The 19,109-nt window shown below is 41.1% G+C and overlaps 1 protein-coding gene across 1 annotated transcript in view; it reads left to right on the top strand.

The window, feature by feature from the left end:
- Nucleotides 1-19,109, top strand: part of LOC111223889 (spectrin beta chain, non-erythrocytic 1-like) — a 60,558-nt gene extending 41,449 nt beyond the window's left edge. The window contains 14 exon segments of the mRNA XM_022748187.1: nucleotides 1,250-1,380; nucleotides 1,469-1,673; nucleotides 1,852-2,226; nucleotides 2,369-2,455; nucleotides 6,290-6,447; nucleotides 7,421-7,559; nucleotides 8,114-8,198; nucleotides 8,297-8,493; nucleotides 8,580-8,680; nucleotides 9,494-9,548; nucleotides 15,838-16,040; nucleotides 16,131-16,304; nucleotides 16,702-16,744; nucleotides 17,436-19,109. Coding sequence (XP_022603908.1) covers nucleotides 1,250-1,380; nucleotides 1,469-1,673; nucleotides 1,852-2,226; nucleotides 2,369-2,455; nucleotides 6,290-6,447; nucleotides 7,421-7,559; nucleotides 8,114-8,198; nucleotides 8,297-8,493; nucleotides 8,580-8,680; nucleotides 9,494-9,548; nucleotides 15,838-16,040; nucleotides 16,131-16,304; nucleotides 16,702-16,744; nucleotides 17,436-17,645 — 2,163 coding nt within the window. The 3' untranslated portion in view covers nucleotides 17,646-19,109.

Here is a 19,109-nt window from a genome sequence, read left to right on the forward strand (position 1 = left end):
GGGGGTGGGTGGGTAGTTAGAAGGAGCAGTTTGTGTGAGACGTTTTCTAAATTCCTAAAGAGGCAGCAGCTTTGTGAGAGTTTGTTAGCATTGGTCGATGTTTTAGCTCTCTTTAACGTACCTTTGATTTGTCAGTTCCCCTAATAATCTAGTGTTAGCATTTAGCTCGAAGCACAGCTGGCTTAACATCTGCCAACACCATATTATCTTGTGTATTATTACCATGATATCAATATTTCATTTTTTAAATACAACAGTTATCGTCAGTACCAGTGTGTCACGACACCCTGTTATTACCATGTAGTTCTGTTTATCTTTAGCTAACGTTAGCACACTTGTACGTTAACAAGCTAACGTTAGCACACTTGTACGTTAACAAGCTAACGTTAGCACAGTTGTACGTTAACAAGCTGATGCTGGACTCACCATGTTAGCAGAATGAAAATAAAAGATATTAAATGAAAAGTCCAGCAATTTTAAATATCTTAATTATTTGTGTTGATTCATTAACAAGACAGATGGATAAAATTTAATATTTTTTACAGTTAAGTTAATTGATGTGAAACTAAAGGAGAAATAGGGTTTAAAAAGTACCGTATCCAGTGTTGTGTTCAGGGTCATGTTGGTCGGAGTTTCTGCCCTCTGGGTCTAAAACTTCCTGTTTCTTTGTTTTAGTTTTGTTTCACCTGCCAGTTCCTCAGTTTGTGTTTCTGAGTTTGGTTAGTTAGTTGGTGTCTGCTGGTTCTGCTGTGTCTCTGCTGGTCAGTACATTTCATTTTTATGTCATATTACATAATTCATGCCTGAAAACAAGAGATGGTTTCACTTATATTCTGTTTTAATTTGACAGTTGAGTAGTTTGGGTTTTACCGAAGTGTTTGTCTCTAACTTTCAGGTTCAAGGTCACATCTGTAAATCAGGTCATGTTAAACTGCTCAGGTGGTGACTGATCAGTGAAGGAGGCAGGTTGAGTTCGACTTTGAGTTTGTGTTTTGAGGAAAAACAATTCCTAAAACTAAAAATCAAATCTGCAGTTTCTCCTCCACATCTTTCTTTTTCAGTGTCATTGTTTATTCTACCATCCTGTCGTTCCCACTCTTTCTCTGTTTCATTTTACATAACTCTCTCCAGCCCCTTACTTACTTTCCACCTCCATCTCTCTCTGTTATTTCCTCTGAGGTTTCTCCCTCTGTCCTCTTTTTTTATTTCTTCTTGAGACGTCTAAGAGAAATCTGTGTGTCTCTCTCAGGACGAGCAGAGTTCAGTGGCCATGCTGAAGAAGCATCAGATCCTGGAGCAGGCAGTGGAGGATTACGCCGACACTGTCCACCAGCTGTCCAGCACCAGCCGGGGCCTGGTGGCCGCTGGACACCCTGACAGGTGAGGAGGGGGAAATCGCAGGTCAAAGGTCAGGAGTTACATGTGAAGGACCACGATTTAAATTTCATTTGTCCTCTTCCTGCTGCAGCGAGCGAATCGGGATGCGTCAGTCTCAGGTGGACAAGCTGTACGCCGGCCTGAAGGATCTGTCGGAGGAGCGTCGAGGGAAACTGGACGAGCGTTTCCGTCTCTTCCAGCTCAACAGAGAGGTGGACGACCTGGAGCAGTGGATCGCTGAGAGGGAGGTGGTGGCCGGATCCCACGAGCTGGGACAGGACTATGAGCACGTCACTGTCAGTGCAACAGTTTTATCATCAGCATTTTCATAATCATTGATTTTATGGTTTTTTGAATTTTAACCACTTGAATTTTAGTCCTTTTATCATTTTGTGACGGCAGATATTCATTTCAGATATGTTGTAGTTCGGTGTCTCTAACAAACTGGAACCTGTTGTTTCTTCCCTCCATCAGATGCTGCAGGAGCGCTTCAGAGAATTTGCCCGTGACACCGGGAACATCGGTCAAGAGCGTGTGGACGGCGTCAACCGTCTGGCGGACGAGCTGATCAACACCGGCCACGGCGACGCCGCCACCATCGCGGAGTGGAAGGACGGCCTGAACGAGGCCTGGGCCGACCTGCTGGAGCTCATCGATACCCGGACGCAGATCCTCGCCGCCTCCTACGAGCTCCACAAGTTCTACCACGACGCCAAGGAGATCCTCAACCGCATCCTGGACAAACACAAGAAGCTTCCCGAGGAGCTGGGCCGCGACCAGAACACAGTGGAGACCCTACAGAGGATGCACACCACCTTCGAGCACGACATCCAGGCTCTGGGAACACAGGTACAGGAACCATGAACCATGAACACTGAGATGATACGAGAAATAAGAATTTAAATTTAAAGAGTTTTCACGTCTGATATTCATGTTTTTACACTTTCAATGTGTTTTAAACCTGAACCTGCTCCTCCTGCTCCTCTCTCAGGTGCGGCAGCTTCAGGAGGACGCCGTCCGTCTGCAGTCGGCTTACGCTGGAGACAAAGCCGACGACATCCAGAAGAGAGAGGGAGAGGTGAGCTTCAGTGTCAGACAGCAGTGAAACGTAAACCACATCAGGACTGGGCTCAGTTTACTTTGAATACAATCAGGAAATCTGAGCGATGGGTCTGTCTCAGTATCACCTGAGACAGAACAACCTTTCTCCTCTTTGGCACATGACTTTAAAACTCTAATGATAAACATACACATTTTAAAAATACTTTATGATATAATAATTTAAAATGAATTGGACCCAGCACTGGTGTTAACGAATCACTGTCAAAGGCCCTTTGCCTCATGCATGCTGCACTGCTGCTGCACTAACTTTGCACTGTTCCTCCGCTCCTCAAAGGATCTGATCAGAAAACAAACACTGTAGTTACGAGGCGAGAGAATAAAAGATGCTGAACATGTGGTACTGTTACAGTAATTTTATTGAAGATAATACAGCCAGCTGTAGATGATAAACGCAGACTAGAATCTTACAGGGCATGGTCAAAATGAAGGAGACACCATGATAAAGTGTTGATCCTGAGGAAAACACCTGAACTCACTATAACCAGGTCGTCTGGTTGATGATTTCCCTTCTAGGCTCAAATTTTGCAGTGATTGTTCTTTTGGAAAAATGTCAAATGTGACTTTGGTTTGATTGTAACAGTTAGTAGACAGACTGGTAATAATAATGTTTATCTTTGACCTTTTCTGCCCAGTTTTTTAAGGTGGATTTTCCAGCGTCATTCACCCGAAAGAAACTTTATCTTACTATCTCCATCTGATGGTTTTACATCTTATTCCAAAAGCACTGAGGTCTACCAGGAGTGGTTTCTTGTATAACTGGTTATGTTGCAGGTTGAATCACTAAATGTGTTCAGACACAACGTGAAGTGAATTCACAGATTCAGTAAAGGGGGTGGGGGGGGGGTGCAAATTGACGACAGTTCAGCAAGGTGAACGTTCACTTCACGTCCTGTCTGAATACAGATTTAGAGCCTGGTCCTGCCGAAACAGTGTGTAACACATGAAACCCTGCCATGATGACGTCTTTAAAGATGCAGCAGTTGTTGAGTTAATGAACTTTAATGTTCTCAAACATCTGTCTTTATTTCATACATTTTTCTCTACAAAAATACTGTTTTGCATCATAAAATAATAACATTCATTAAAATCTACGTCTGAAACATTTTTAGTAAATGGGAATCTTAAAAAAAAAAAAAACAAGTGGAATTTCCCTTTAGTACCACCATGACTTGCCCAAGCTTGTGGTCTCCTGACAGTCAGAGTGTTGATGATGATGAGCACTGAGTGTTTTTGATGGCGTTGTGTTTTGACCATTCCCTGTATGTCCATTTCCCTGCACATCCCCTCTGTCCACCCAGAAGAGAAAGGGAGAGGTGAGACTCCGTTTACCAAAAACATTGGCTTTGCATCAGTCTTCATTTTGGCTGCAGTTTTAGACTTTCTGTTAAACCTCCCGACTAAAATGTCGATTAATTTTAGTGACATTTTAGTCGTTTTCATGCAGTTTTAGTTTTAGCCTGGTGTTAGTCAAAGACCTGGTGATTTGCAAACACTCGTAGGGTTCGGTTTTATTTTTTTATTAGATCACTGTGTGGGTGGATCTTTGCACACAACACAAACTAAACACAAACTCAGTTCATCTGATTGACAACTTTCCTGCATTAGTACCAATAAGCTGTTAACCCCACCCACCTGGGCCTCTGAGGAGTTGAAAACAAACACTACTAGTGGTTTGCAAATACAGTTTGGGTCTGGTCAGTCAGTGAAGATAAAAGCTGAAAATTTAGGTCTAGCTTTTCTCAAATCAATTTAATTCAATTAATTTAATGCATTCTTAATATTTCATGGCTGCACACGATGGTGCAATCAAACGTTTTTGTTCGCATTGGCTTAAATGTAGTCGCTTGTTAACTGGCAAAGTATCGCCGCTTGCAGTCCTCTGCAGCCATGTCTCCATCTTTGTGAGCAGTGTTTCAGTGTCAGATGGGTTTGGAAATGTTCCAGAGAAAATGAAAAGACTCTGTTCAAGTCTTGCTTTTCGGTCTGGAGGGGGTAATCAACAGGAAATGTCAAGAAATGTAGACGTTCATTTTGCAGACACGGCAGACAGACTGACGGCTTCCTCCCTCCTCTGTCTGCAGCTCTGCCTTGTGAAGCTCACACGCTCTGACTTGTGTTGCTGCTTCTGGCTGGAAAACGCAGTAGAACTGTGCTGTATTTATTTCTACTGTGCGCTGCAGCGAAGCAGCTCGTCAGTCACAGCCCTGAAACGAGACAGGATGATGTTTTTAAAATACAGGTGACATCGGATGGTCGATGTTCTCGGTGCATGTCAGTTTGCAAACGTCTGTCGATGAAACTGAGAATCAGTATCATCTTAGAAAATTAACTCTTGTGTAAGACATGAAAAGAAAATAGTAAATGTGAGGTGTCTGATGTCACAACATTTCATGAAGCCACAGAAGAGGCAGCACTCCACCCATTAAATCATTCTGAATGCTAATGCGGAATTACACACCTGCTGGTGGCGGCCATATTGTATTGATCATTGATTAGACTTTGTTAATGTCTGACAGGACATTGATCAGTTAATCTGACTGAATGTTAGAACTAAGCTGGTAGCTAGCTAACTATAGTGTAGAAGCTAGAATTAGCTTGCTGACGTTTAGCTCAAGTTATGATAGCTAACTAACTCTTTGTTAGCTAGCTACTAGCGAAGTGGTTAGCTGTTCGCTACCTAACCATAGTGTCTGTGCAACTAATCACCACTGTCTGCATCTCAATCTCACTAGCTAGTAGACGCTAGCATTAGCTTACTAAGATATTAATCTAGCTCCTGGGTATTTAGCTTGCTGACAGTTAGCTCAGGTTAATATGAGCTGTATTCACTTTGACTGAGAACATTACTGAGAGGCTCGACAGACACCGGACGACTAGCTGCTTCAGCAGGACATCGACCATTAAACAGGGATGGTGGTTCGATCCCTCCACAAAACTGGACCCATTATTTCGTATTTAATGAGTTTCAACAGAGTGTCTCTCAAATCTGCAAAAAGGTTAAAAAACAACACATGCATTTTAATTTACGAGCAGAGATAAAAACATTTATCAGTTTAAACTTTTGAAAACCAGGTTGTCGGTTACAGTTAAATCCCAGTGGCTTGTTAATCATGAAATAATTAATCTAAATAATGAATCAAAGTGTCCCCACGGTGGCAGCAGGTTTTGGAAAGTTCTGTGTGTGTGTGAGCAAAGAGTTGGTCTGAGCAGGTGGAGACACAAGCAAAGATTATCCACTGAAACATGGAGGAAGGGGTTCACAGTGAGAACAAAGTCCTGACAGATGAAATTATTTCCTCACATGCAAAAATCATGTAAAAATCCAAACCTGCCCTAAAGCAGCCCCACGTCTAATACACCCAGAGATATTAGAGGTGCAGCTTCTTCAATATAATTGTACGATTAAACACAAAAATATAATCTCAGTGTAACTGTCATGTTGCCTTCCCCCCGACATGGTGGGTGCTTTTGCATTTGCGACCTGCACATATGTTTGCGCTGTTTTTTATTTGCTTTTATCCCTTTTGTTTTTATCTCCCTGGGCGGGGTAAAGCCCCCCCACAGGACCCTGGCACCAGACATGACAAGACTCTGTATTTACTGTTTATATAAATATTCTTTACAAAGACCAATTTCACCCAATAATTAGATCAATAATGCCGCAGCAGAGTCTTGATTTCCCTCATGGTTCAGTACATGAAGAAGGTTTTTATTCATCAGGTGAAACCAGTTCTGATCTTTGGGTCTCTCTGGTCTGATCCCTGCTCTGTGGTCCCCCCCCGCCCCCCAGGTCCTGGACGCCTGGAAGAACCTGCTGGAGGCGGTGGAGGGCCGGCGGCTGAAGCTGGTCGACACCGGAGACAAGTTCCGCTTCTTCAGCATGGTGCGGGACCTGATGCTGTGGATGGAGGACGTCATCCGCCTGATCGAGGCCCAGGAGAAGCCCAGGTAGGAGCTCACTTCTCTCCCTGCTGTCGTCACGGTGATGAGTCAGTGTCTGGTGATGCTCTGATGTGTTACGTTGCTGATGTGAACAGGTGACATGCAGACATGCACATACTGTTGTGTTATAATGAGTTTCTCCCTCACTTCACCACAGTCACTGTTTTTATACGTGAATCCATTTGACTCAACAGCAAAAATCCACATGACTGCAATTACAGGATTTGAATCAATTAAGCTTTTTTTGATTAAGGAAACGTAATTAAAATATTCCTGTTGGTTTCATTTTGATAATTTAGCAATATAAAAACAACAGATTGACATTGATATTCTGACTCAGAGAAACTAAACATCTGTTCCACCCATCCTTTTTAATTTCCTCCTGCTGATGTCTCCTCTCCTCCCATAACACAGCACCTGAAGAGAGAAACAGCAGAGATAAAGAGCAGCTGTGATTGGGGCAGTTTATTGAGCTTGACAAGAAAATAGAAAACATATTAAAATATTAACACATGTACATAAGGTTGTGGTGTTTGAGAATACCTCCACCAGGGAGGTTTGTGTGTTTGTTTTGCAGGATGACTCATAAAAATGTGACAAATAACTTAATAAAAAAAACAATATTATGACTCATGCTTCTCCTGAGTGTCTGTGCTTCTGTGCAGATCTGAATCCAGAACTTTATTAACTTTATAGTAGATTTGGTGATAACGGAAATATTTATGAGGCTGCGCAGCCTTGTTCTTTGTCTGTGGGCTCAGATTATCAAAAGTAATCAATGAACTGTTTTTTAATATTGATTTTGGATCATTAGAAGCTCGACAATCTAAATTTTGTTCCATTTATTTATTTTTTTATCGTCTCATGTCGATTAAAACTCAGGGTTGATGAAAACACAAGCAGAATTTATCAACAGGTGTGTTTCATACTGTTGATGTTGTTTGTTTGTTTGTTTGTTTGTTTTCCCGCTTGTTCTCAGGGACGTGTCGTCGGTGGAGCTGCTAATGAACAACCACCAGGGCATCAAGGCGGAGATCGACGCCCGCAACGACAGCTTCACCTCCTGCATCGAGCTGGGCAAAGCCCTGCTGGCCAGGAAGCACTACGCTTCAGAGGAGGTGCAGGCGCCGCCGCGTACTTAAAGACACATTTTACATCCAGAACATCTGAACAGTTTCCACTCTATTTTTTATTTCCAGATTTTAATCAGCTGTCAGAAATTAGCAGTATTTATTTTTGGATTAAATTCTCGTACTCGTCTTAGTTTTAATTCCAGGTTTGATTAAAATGTTTTTCTAAAAGGTGCAGATTTTCCTCTGTGTCACTTTCTGTTGTGCAGCTTTTTTCCACCGATTATCGTCTGTATTTAGTTTTTACTTCAAACCTTTAACCTCAGTTGTTAAACATGAACAAATATCATCACCACCAACCATAAACCAGAGCAGCTGAACTTTGTGCTCACAGTGATTTTTAAGAGGATTAAAATGGTGAAATCCTTGTTTTAAACACCAACGTTTATGAGTCTAGATTGAGTTTATGAAGCTGCTCATGATGTTTTTCCACAGTTTGAAGTTTCTTGTATTAATTCTTCCTCCAAACCACAAGAAAACATTTGGACTTTTTTTTTTTTTTTAACATTTAAATCTTTTCTTCTGACGTTTTCTCTCCTCAGATTAAAGAAAAGTTGCTACAGTTGACGGACAAGAGGAAAGATATGATTGACAGGTGGGAGGACAGATGGGAGTGGCTAAGACTGGGTGAGTCAAACTGTCGTTTCGTCATGTGGAGTAAAATAAGACGAATAAATCTGGATTAATGTTTGTTAATGTGTGTGTTTTTGTGTGTGTGTGTTCAGTCCTGGAGGTGCACCAGTTCTCCCGGGACGCGGGCGTGGCCGAGGCGTGGCTGCTGGGTCAGGAGCCGTACCTGTCCAGCAGCCTGATTGGCCAGAGCGTGGACGAGGTGGAGAAACTCATCAAACGCCACGAGGCCTTCGAGAAGTCGGCCGCCACCTGGGAGGAACGCTTCGCCGCGCTGGAGAGGCTGACCACGGTGAGACGCACTGCCATCCTCATGCGCCCAGGCCGAGGGAGACCAGGTAAAGTCTCAGGTGCTGAAACGTGTGCTTGTGTGTCCAGATGGAGTTACTGGAAGTTAGAAGAAGGCAAGAGGAAGAAGAGAAGAGGAGACAACCCACGCCCACTGAGGCTCAGCCCGTCGACGCTGCCGCACAGCAAAAGTGAGAGTCTGTGTTTGTGTCTCAGTTGTGTATATTTGCGTGGGTTTACTGTTGTGTGTGTGTGTGTGTGTGTTACAGGCTGAAACAGTCAGTAAATCCTGAGATTGAAAGTTGATTGATAAACAACCGTTAATAAAGTTTGAACATCTACAATTCAATGAGCGAAGTTGATCAAGAGCTTGAGAGCAGCTACTGAAAGGACAAAATGTGATGAGATTGTTTTGTCCAGAATGAATTAACGTTTCTTTATTACAGTTTCTCATATTTAAAGATTTTCTTCTCACTTTTTTATTAATCTAAATTGAATCCCTTTTGGTTCAAAGTAAAATTAGTCATTTAAATCCATACAGGAATTACACTTCACCTGCTTTGACTTTCACTACTGTCACATGCAAGTAGCACTTCCTCCACTGTTTTTCATACAGTTTTAATAACTTTAAACTCTCAGTCTCTGGTGATTTTTCTAGTGCAAGTGAAAACAAAACTAAAAAACTAAAAAAAAAAAAAGGAAACGGGGCAAATCCAATGGATCGATATCAGCCAAAATAAAACTAATCAACATCTGGTCTTTTCTTTACTGAACTGCATCTTGCAGCACTTTGCACAGAGACGTTTCTGTACAAGTGAAAGTTTAATTCTGTGGCTATAAACATCTGTTCATAAAAAACAAGGTGGTCGTATTAGTTCAGAATCAGTAGATGGTATTAAAGGGCTCAGACTGGGGTCGAAGCCAAAAGCAGCCTGACGGGCAGATCGAGAGTGACGTGCATCCAGAGTGTGTCTAACTGTTTGTGTACCTGTGTGTGTTTGCAGGGAGGGAGAGCCGGTGTCTCAGAACGGGCTGCCGTCCGACCAGGAGTCCCCCAGGGTTAGTTACCGCTCACCTGCCTACCAGAAATACAGCAGCACCCTGCAGAGCCGCAGGGGCACCGCCGCACCCTGACACACACACACACACACACACACACACGCTAATGATGTGTACATCTAAGATAACCACACACAATCCAAAGCACATGCACACAGAGACATGAAACAAATCACAAATCATTAACCTTTGACCTCATACACATCACAGACTCTGTTGTTTAACCACGTGTGTTGTATCCTTCCTCCTCACACACTCCTGGGGTCGACACATGAATATTCCTCCTGTATTAAGCATTTATTGTTTGCTCCTCTTCCTCACTCATTAATCGTTTCTTCTTTAATAAGTGTAATAAGTTTAATTTTATCTTTAACTGATAATGACAGCTGCTTGGTTTTGAGATATTAGTATAATTACTTTAGACAAAATCACCTCTAATAATCTCTTTAGTTAGAGGAACAGGAGACAGGAAGCAAAGGGACTGATGGGAAATGAAGTCTAAATTTGGAGACCAATCAGCATCATTAGTTTGTAGTTATCAGCAGCATAGCACTGATCATTTCATTCCACGTAATGCACCTTTAAGATGCAGTTCTACTGATTAAAGAGTTTACCTGCAGGTTTCATTCCAAAGCCGTTGTCTTCACCTGGATCCTCTTTCGGTACTAATGAGGTGTTTTTCAGTTCTGATCCCTGTCAATGCTGCAAGACAAGTTATGGCCGTAGTGTCTGCGTCATGACTTACAGCTTCATAAAGAGACGTTTTCTAGTCTGGACTTTTGTTTTAATGTTCGCTGACGTAGACAAAGTGGTAAACCTGTCAATCAGGAAAACTCCCTCTGAAACATTCCCTTCTTTAACCTCTAATACCTCCTTCAAAAGCATCACCAAGAAAACAAATGAGAAGCTAAATGAACCTGAGACTTTCTTTTACCAACTGTTTTCTCGTTCACTTTAGTAGCACCTAGTGGCCATTAGAGGAACTGCAGCTAATACGGTTCTGGTTTCAACACCCAGCTGTAGGACGGAGCTGTTTTTATTTGATTATTTTCATTTGGAGGCATCTGTTAATGTTCCTCTTTGATTTCAGGATGTTGCTTTTATGTTTATCAAGTCGTTACAGAGCAGATTTTCTTCTGATTTGGCGCCATCTGTTAAAATGCTTTAGTCCTGAAAGTCTTAAACATGTAAAGACAAAGTTAAAGAAGTCACCACTGAAAAGAAGATCCAGGTGGACAAACTTTTGTAATCAGTTTGGCCTCAGATAAACTTTCACAAGTCAATACACAAGTTTTCCTAAACTTCCCTCACATTCCTTTTTGTATTTATTTTTGCTCAGTGAAATAAATTGGAAATAAACCAGAAAAAGAAGAAATGAAATTGTACGTTTTAAACCAAAATGACCAGAATAGCATTAAACAGAAAGTCCTGTTAATTATTTATTAACATTTAAATGTTTTTTTGAGACACTTAGTGAAACAAGTGTAAATCCTCAGTTGGTATGACTGTGAGTGTGACTGCATAAGTGATGTATGGGATGACAAAACACACACACACACACACACACACACACACAAAAACAAGCCACACATATGTTTTTTTTTATCCATTCTCCCCTCATTTTTCTACCCCCTCCTCCCTCTGTCTCTCTCAGCTCGACACTCCCGTCATCCTCTCCCCTCAGCTCTTAATGGCTCTGTTAGTTTACGTCATCATCTATAAGCTCACACTGTGGAATATGAACACCTGAGAGGAAAACAACCAAATATATTCTCCAGTACAGTAGAAGCAGGTTTTAAAGCAACACACAGTGATCAAATCTCTGGCTCTGGTAAAGTTTTGTGGGCATTTGTCAGGTTTTTATAGATGATATTTATTCTCTAATATAAATCGTGTCGTCGTATTGAGACATTCAGTAAAATGAAAAGGGAGATTTAAAAAAAACACTTACAGTAAAAAGACAATTTTAAACAATAAGAAAATAATTATTAATCGTTGTAAAAGTAAATTCTCTTCACTAGATTCATATACAGATAAATTACGTCTTACTCTTATTGTCTTAAAATAAAAGATTTTAAGCTCTTTAAAGTTTAGTTTGATCATTAAAACTTTGACAAACACATTGATAAACTTCACATTTATCCATTCGCAAATTTTATTTATTTTATGTACAGTATTTCATCATATAAGGAGTTATATTTCAAAATGATATGCTTTATCGATTTAGGGAGGAAAGTGATTTTCTAATGTATCAAGACGAATCAATTTGAATAATTATCGGTTTCATTTAAAAAGAAAAAAAAAAGTGTAGTTAATTGAAAAAATGTATTTATCTGACCCTGGTATGTTTACATGCCACAGCCCATCTTCACCATCTTCATATTGTCTCACAGAGAGTGCAGTATGTGTGCAACCACACACATACACTCCATCCATGTAACAGCACATACATTCCTACATGTGAAACTTCCTTTGATGTGACTAATGGGTGATTTCTGTTCAGAGTAACAGTTTGTTTACTTCATTAATTACGTTCTAAATGCAACCTGATAATAATAATAATTCTCTACATCACTGAAAATTAGAAGAATTGAATACTGGATTCAAAGATTTTAAAACGAGAAGCAGCATCACAATAAGAATATCTGTTTAAAAGGATCAATTAATATTAAACTGTAGGTTTAATGATTGAACATTTTTCTTCTTTCACATCCCTCCGCTCTGCATCTTTGCACCTTTAATGTAATTCACTGCCATTTCGTAAAGACAAAGCAAAATTACATTAATTTAACACGATACACATGAATACACATTTAAATTTTCAAGTTCCACCCTTTAATATTCAGAGCAACGAGGGAAGTTGTTTATTTCAAATGTTGCTGGTTGATCATCTTTTCTTATATATTAATATATAAGACGCATTAACTGGAGCTAATACTGACCATGAATTAATCCAACTTCAAAATCATTCCACAGTCTTATGTAAAACTGTGTATTTATATTTATATTCACTGTGTATTTATAATCATTTACACTTGTCCCAATGTGTGTGTGTGTGTGTGTGTGTGTGTGTCTCCTCCATCCTTCAGTTTTACATCTCCTCATTATATTTCAGTTATGACCTTTGTGTCACCGCGACTCTGTTCTGTATTATCATTGTTACCAGTCTCTGTTGTTTTCATGGTTCGCTGTGATAATTTCTTCATTTCTCTTCATGGTTTCTGTTGCACGTCCATCCAGCCTCCTCAGTCGTTCCCTCACTAACACACATTCCCCCAATAAACCCTGTCAGAACCAATCAGTGCACTCTGTCTGTCCATGTGTAGTTATAACTTCTCTCCACATACAGTGTTGATGTTTTATTTTTGCATGCTGTCATCATCATTAGCATTTCAGTTGCATTTTCTGTCAGTGTTATATTTCTTCATCTCATGTTCTTCACCGATTTTCATCCTGGGGCTTTATTTAAATAAGTGTATCATATATATATTATGTTTACTTGTGTTATAGCCAGGTTTCATTGATGGATCAAAACCAACAACATGAAAGTTGAAAATAATGATCAGAGAGCCATAAAATAACCTTCATCACTGTCATTTTCTCACAAGATAGAGTCACAACATATCTTCATTATTTTACCATTAGTTTGTTTTTGAACAGGACAGAAACTACACAAACTGTATGTGCTGCTGTTTCCTACCAAAGAAAAATTCATTGTAAGTCGGTACAAGTCGCAGTTAAGACGACAGTTTTAACTGCAACAATAAACTACACTGCAGTTTCTTATGGCTCTTTTAACTGCAGTCATGTTGGAAATCAGACCATGGAACTTTTTAAACTGCCGAACAAAATTTCTCACCCGCCGCAAACCCATCTGATTGTCCAGCAGCCAGAGCATCGATCATTTAGGTAATTCATCATGAATCATGATCACAAACTGTTGTGAAACCACAACTAATCTGGCAGCAATTCCACCCGATTCTAAAACGAGTTGGGTGCGACCAATCAAGTGTAATCCAAACGGCATCTTTCCCCATCTCATCCGTTAGGTTTCAGAAATAAGATTTTACTTACGACAAATCCTAATAAGGAAAAACTAAAGTAGTGATCATGTGCTAGACAGTAGCAGTGCTTCATAAGCTTTGATATGAAATAAATGTTGCTGTCTTTGGCAGGATTTTTTATCTGAGCACATACAGTAGTGTACAGTCCGGTGTTTGCTAAAGATAAACGCTGTGTATATAGAAACATAAGTACCGAGAATTTAAGGTCAAGGTTAGGGCTGTCTGGATTTCTACAGTCCTACTCAGTATTTCATGGAAAGTACTGGTCTTAAGTCACAGCTCCTAGAACTGGTCCCAGGATTCGTCCTTTAACAAGCAAACACCTCTAAGAGCTTCTAGTGTTTGATAAACTTCCTCTGAAAAAGAAAAACTCTGAATGGCTCCAACCTTTGATCAGCTGTCTGGAAACGTTCTCAGAGTTGTGTCCAACCTTTATCAAGCTTTAAGTCAAATCTCTCAGGAGTAGTTCAGCCCTTAAATCTTCCAATGAAAGCGCTTGGTCCAGGTCTCACCAAACTTCTAAACAAAAGCTCCCAGGATCGGTCCAGGTCTCGCAGTCCTTCAGTTAAAGCTCCCGGGATCGGTCCAGCCCTCTGAACTGTTCTCAAAAAGAGCGTCCAGCTTTCGTCCAGCCCCTGAAGAGCTCAGTGACGGGGTAATAAACATCCGCTTGGAGTGGGTGTGGTGTGGAAAAATAAAATCTGTTTTGATACTAGGCCAATCGCATCCTCCCCTCACCAATAATGACGCCCTGTAATGAGTTCCAAGCAATTTTGTGGATAATTGTTTGAGATTTTGTTTGTGTCTTCTCCCCCTCTGCTAGCTTCTCCCCTCTCCCCGTCTCTTTTCACACTGTCCACCATGTTGTGTGTTATGGAGTGGTGTCGTGATCAGTTCTGCATGTCCTAAAACCCGCAATCTGTTGCATGATCATGACCGTGTTGGCTCTCTGTGCTGTTAATAAACAACGCAGACGTCTTTCTAATCAGTACTGGAATCCGGCGCTGGGCTCACATGGTTCAATGTTATAATGCTTTAAAAAGGCAGATGCAGCTGCAGTCAGTGGTTAGCTTGTAATGCTGTTAGGAGACTCAAGTTAGAAACAAGAAGAAGAATACGATTTGGCAATTTCAGATTTCTGAAATCCAACAACTCGACTTTAACGTGTGAAATTTGTGATTTCATTCAGATTTAAAGCTCCATGTTTCTTCTTCTTCTGTGTTTTATTTGAAGTGTTGATCCATCAGAAGATATAAAAACCGTCTCAGTGTAGTTTCACATCTCCTCTCTCAGGCTTCTCTCTGGAGCTCTAGTAACAACAGGTCGGTGAGCCAATCAGAAGAGAGGAGGCTCTGAGCCTCTCTTCTGATTGGCTCACTGTTTTCTGAGTGATCCAATAAAAATAAAGCAGATTTCAGGTAAAAACACACAGAGAAACCAAATCCTGCAAGGTTTGGATGGTGGGTCCATGTGGGCGGGGCTTGGTGACTGCTTTGTTGTGACATCACAAAGTTCCAGAAGTCCTGACGGCTGGTTTTAAGGCTCAGTTTCTGAATACAGGCTGTGTGCATTTCTCTGTGGACTGAGGCTTTGATACTTTCACAGTATTAATATAGAAGCTAGAGCTGATCTATAATCAAACAGAGACCTTTAGACTGGATGGAGCTTTAAGTTCTTTAAAGACTGGAATCATATATTTTCTTACTATAAATTTGACAATGAATTGATCAGTTGATCATGTTTTCAAGCAAAATCTCTGAACATGACGACGTGACATTTTTAGTTTGATTTAGAGTTTAATTTAATTTAGCTGCCGTGTGTTTTCAGTTTTGCTTTGTTCTGTCGTTGCATCATTTCCTGTTGTACACATTCAGTTAGAAGCATTTACCTCACGGTGTTTCGCCTCAAAACAAAGACGATTACACTCAGTATGTTTTGAAAAATCAGTAGGAGCCTGATGTTGTTTTGATGTGACAGCCTGTGTAAATCCAGACTGATTTTACTGCTGCAGATTGAAGTTGGTGCTTATTATTATGAACAGAGGGTTCAGACTTTGTGGTCACTCGGATGGTGAGTTTAGAGAGTTTCTCCACAGCCTGTGATCGCGCTCTGCTCTGCATGCTGCAGCTCTGATAACTCTGATCTACAGCTTCTGTGTGTCTGAGATGATTTAAGACGAGCGTCTCCATCCACAGCCCTGCTCTGACTCTCTCCTCTGTCTCCAGGAGAACGTCGAAGGGGGCGAGGTTGTGAACGGGGTGTCGGAGCCCAGCCCCGCGGGGTCTCCCGGGGCGTCCCGCAAGGGCAAGCCCAGCCAAGCGGCAACTCTGCCGGCCAAAAGCCAGCAGGACGTTTCCACGTCCCAGCTGGAGGGCTTCCTGCACCGCAAACACGAGTGGGAGGGGCATAACAAGAAGGCTTCAAGCAGGTAAGACTGGTTACTGTCTGTCTGCAGAGAAATACAACAACCAGGAAGTGTGGACAGGAAGTGACGGTTGCTGTGCCCCCCCCCCTGCAGGTCATGGCACAACGTGTACTGTGTGATCAACCAGCAGGAGATGGGTTTCTACAAGGATCAGAAGAGCGCCAGTCAGGGAATCCCCTACCACAGCGAGATCCCCATCAGCCTGAAGGACGCCGTCTGTGAGGTGGCGCTGGACTACAAGAAGAAGAAGCACGTCTTCAAGCTCAAGTGAGTGTGACAATGAGGATGATGATGATGATGATGGAGACTCTCTCGGTCGTCCACACAGATGAAGAAGATGCTTCTTCTACCTGCAGAACTTCATTCACAATCCTCATGTTTTTAAGTTTCCTCCAGTGAAACAGTGACGGTGTCTGAACGTCCGTGTGTTCAGCAGCTGATCAGAGTTAATATTTAATAACATGTCTGAGGGTCACAGTGTCAGAAAACCTCTGGGCTGTTACCATGGTGACTATCACCTAAAGTGTCATTTAACTTGATCAAGCGTCACCTGTACGGACTGAAGTAAACTCATCTGTAGATACGACTGTGACATGACACCCGTGAACTTCCTCTAAATATTCACACTGATCGTTGTTATTGATATATTCTTTAACTTCCGCAGGATTACTGACGGGAACGAGTATCTCTTCCAAGCCAAAGATGACGTGAGTAAAAAGAAAATTCATTTTACTTCTCAATATTGTCATGCATCCTTCTGTTTTTATATTTACAGTAGTTATAATTATTAAAGTCTTTCTTCATGTGTTTGTCTCCAGTAATATTGTTATATTTGTTCATTAATTATATTTGTATTATCATTTTTAGTTTCTTTGTAATTGTTTATTTTATTGTTTTACTTTTAAATTTATTCTTAGTCAATTAAACATGATTTTATGTTTTTTGAATTTTACATTTCTGTTGTAAATTTGTCAGAAAAAAATGTTTTTGTGGAATTTTATATTTATATTTTAGTTTTAAAGTATTTTTAATTTCACTGTTTAAAAAGTGCTTTGTTACATATTTATTAATTAATTTGTTTTATTAAGATATCCCAGCAGCATTTTACTTTCTCCTTTTTATCATTCATGAACATTATATAAAGACTTTAGTATAATATATAATAATATAATGTTGTTATAATGAGATCTAAGTATTTAATCTATTTATTGACATAGTAAAACACAGCTGTAATAATATAATATATGTTTAATATAAGTTATAAATGTTTATATTATATCTGATCACAACAACGTTATCGTGAGTTATAAATCAAATATAAGCTGTTAATGCTAACACCTCCAGGTGTGTCCAGGTGTGCGTGCAGCTAACCCCTCCCTCCCTCCATCTCTTCTCCAGGAGGAGATGAACACGTGGATCTCGGCCATCTCGTCCGCCGTGGCGGGAGAGAGGTCGGAGGTCACGCCCAGCAGCCATAGCACGCCCGCCCCCGCCGCACGCGCTCAGACGCTGCCGGCATCCGTCGCCTCGGTGACGGCCGAGTCCAGCCCGGGCAAACGGGAGAAGGACAAGGAGAAACGCTTCAGTCTGTTCAGCAAGAAGAAATAGACGCTCCTCCTTCCTCCTCTTCCTCCTCCTCTTCCTCTCTCCTCTGGTGCTGTTTGGGGTCGCTCCTCCTCATTGATCGATCTTTGGTCAATTATCTGTTGAAGATGTTCATGTCAGCTGATCGAGTTTTTGATTTAGAGCAACTGATGCGTCATAACTAAGAATTAATAGAATAAAATGTAAAAAAAAAATTTACGTCTAAAGAAATTTAATCAAACTGACGTCACAGTGTTTAACATCATATAACAAAGAAAACACTTTTTATCAACCTTTGTTTCTGTTCTTTCAGCAGCAGTTTCAACATTAGCAGTTGCTTTGTATAAATATAATCCCAAACAGCCACTCTTCTTCCTCTTCTTCTTCCTCTTCCTCTTCTTCTTCCTCCTTTCTTCCTCCTCTTCCTCTCAAGGCGTGACTCCAGCATGCAAGCTCCGAGCCAAAACTCTCCACTCTGTGCCTATCAACCGTCCGGTCCGGCTCAGAGCTCCAGTCCAGCGCCAACACACACACACACACACACACACACACACACACACACCTGTGTCCTTGCTTCAGTTTGAGAGATACGGAGCAGGAAACCAATAAAACCAGATCTGAGTGAAGGAAAAGATGGGGGGGGGGGGTTTGTGCAAAAGCTTCAGGCAGCTGCTGTCATTAAAATCAAACCAGAGTTTGCCGCTGAACAACAACAACAACACGACGTAGAGGAGTTCCCAGAATATTCCACTTTATTATTCTTATTGATATTATTTGTGTTTTCTATCTTTTCCTCATCACCCCGGCTTCTTCGTCGACTACTGCCTTCTGTGGGTTGTGTTTACGCCCCCCAGCGTCTCAGCTGTTTGTTTGTTTGTTTTTTCTTCTGTTGTTGTTGTTTTTTTTTGGGGGGGGGGGGGGAGTTGTAGGTAGTTCCTGTTCGGCTCCATCCTCAGTTTTTTGCGAGGCCTTGTCTTTGCAAGATGACGTGTATCCCTCTGTAGCGGGGAAAACTGAGACCACGGCGGGGTAAAGCTCTGAAGCCGTCGCCGCCGCTGCCACGCATCACGGCGGGAAAACACACAATCAACAAACCATCACCCTGAGCTGAATGGCATTTTTCTGCACTGAATAATAAGTTAATTAACTGTAATTAGTCAGTGAGACATAGATAATCACAGTGGTGTTCTGTTAAATCTCGGTGCTGTCTAATTCCTGCAGCACCACAGGAAGTGGCCGTGCTTCGGAGCGTTACCCTGCAGTGCTTTGAACTGTATGTATAACTTGTGTATAACAAACTGTTAAAAATAAACCTGTGTTTAATTTCACCTATTAATAATAATAATATTACTACTAATAATAAGACCTACGACCGTAATAAGCTTCATTTGAGTATAACTTTCTGTACCTGAGAACTTAACGACATGTAAACTTAACACACCTGAATGAAGGAGCTCGACGGGGGAATAAATAACTGACCAGTGAGAA

This window comes from Seriola dumerili, unplaced genomic scaffold (genome assembly GCF_002260705.1).
Source record: "Seriola dumerili isolate Sdu_G_001 unplaced genomic scaffold, Sdu_1.0 BDQW01000120.1, whole genome shotgun sequence".
NCBI classification, from domain to species: Eukaryota; Metazoa; Chordata; class Actinopteri; order Carangiformes; family Carangidae; genus Seriola; species Seriola dumerili.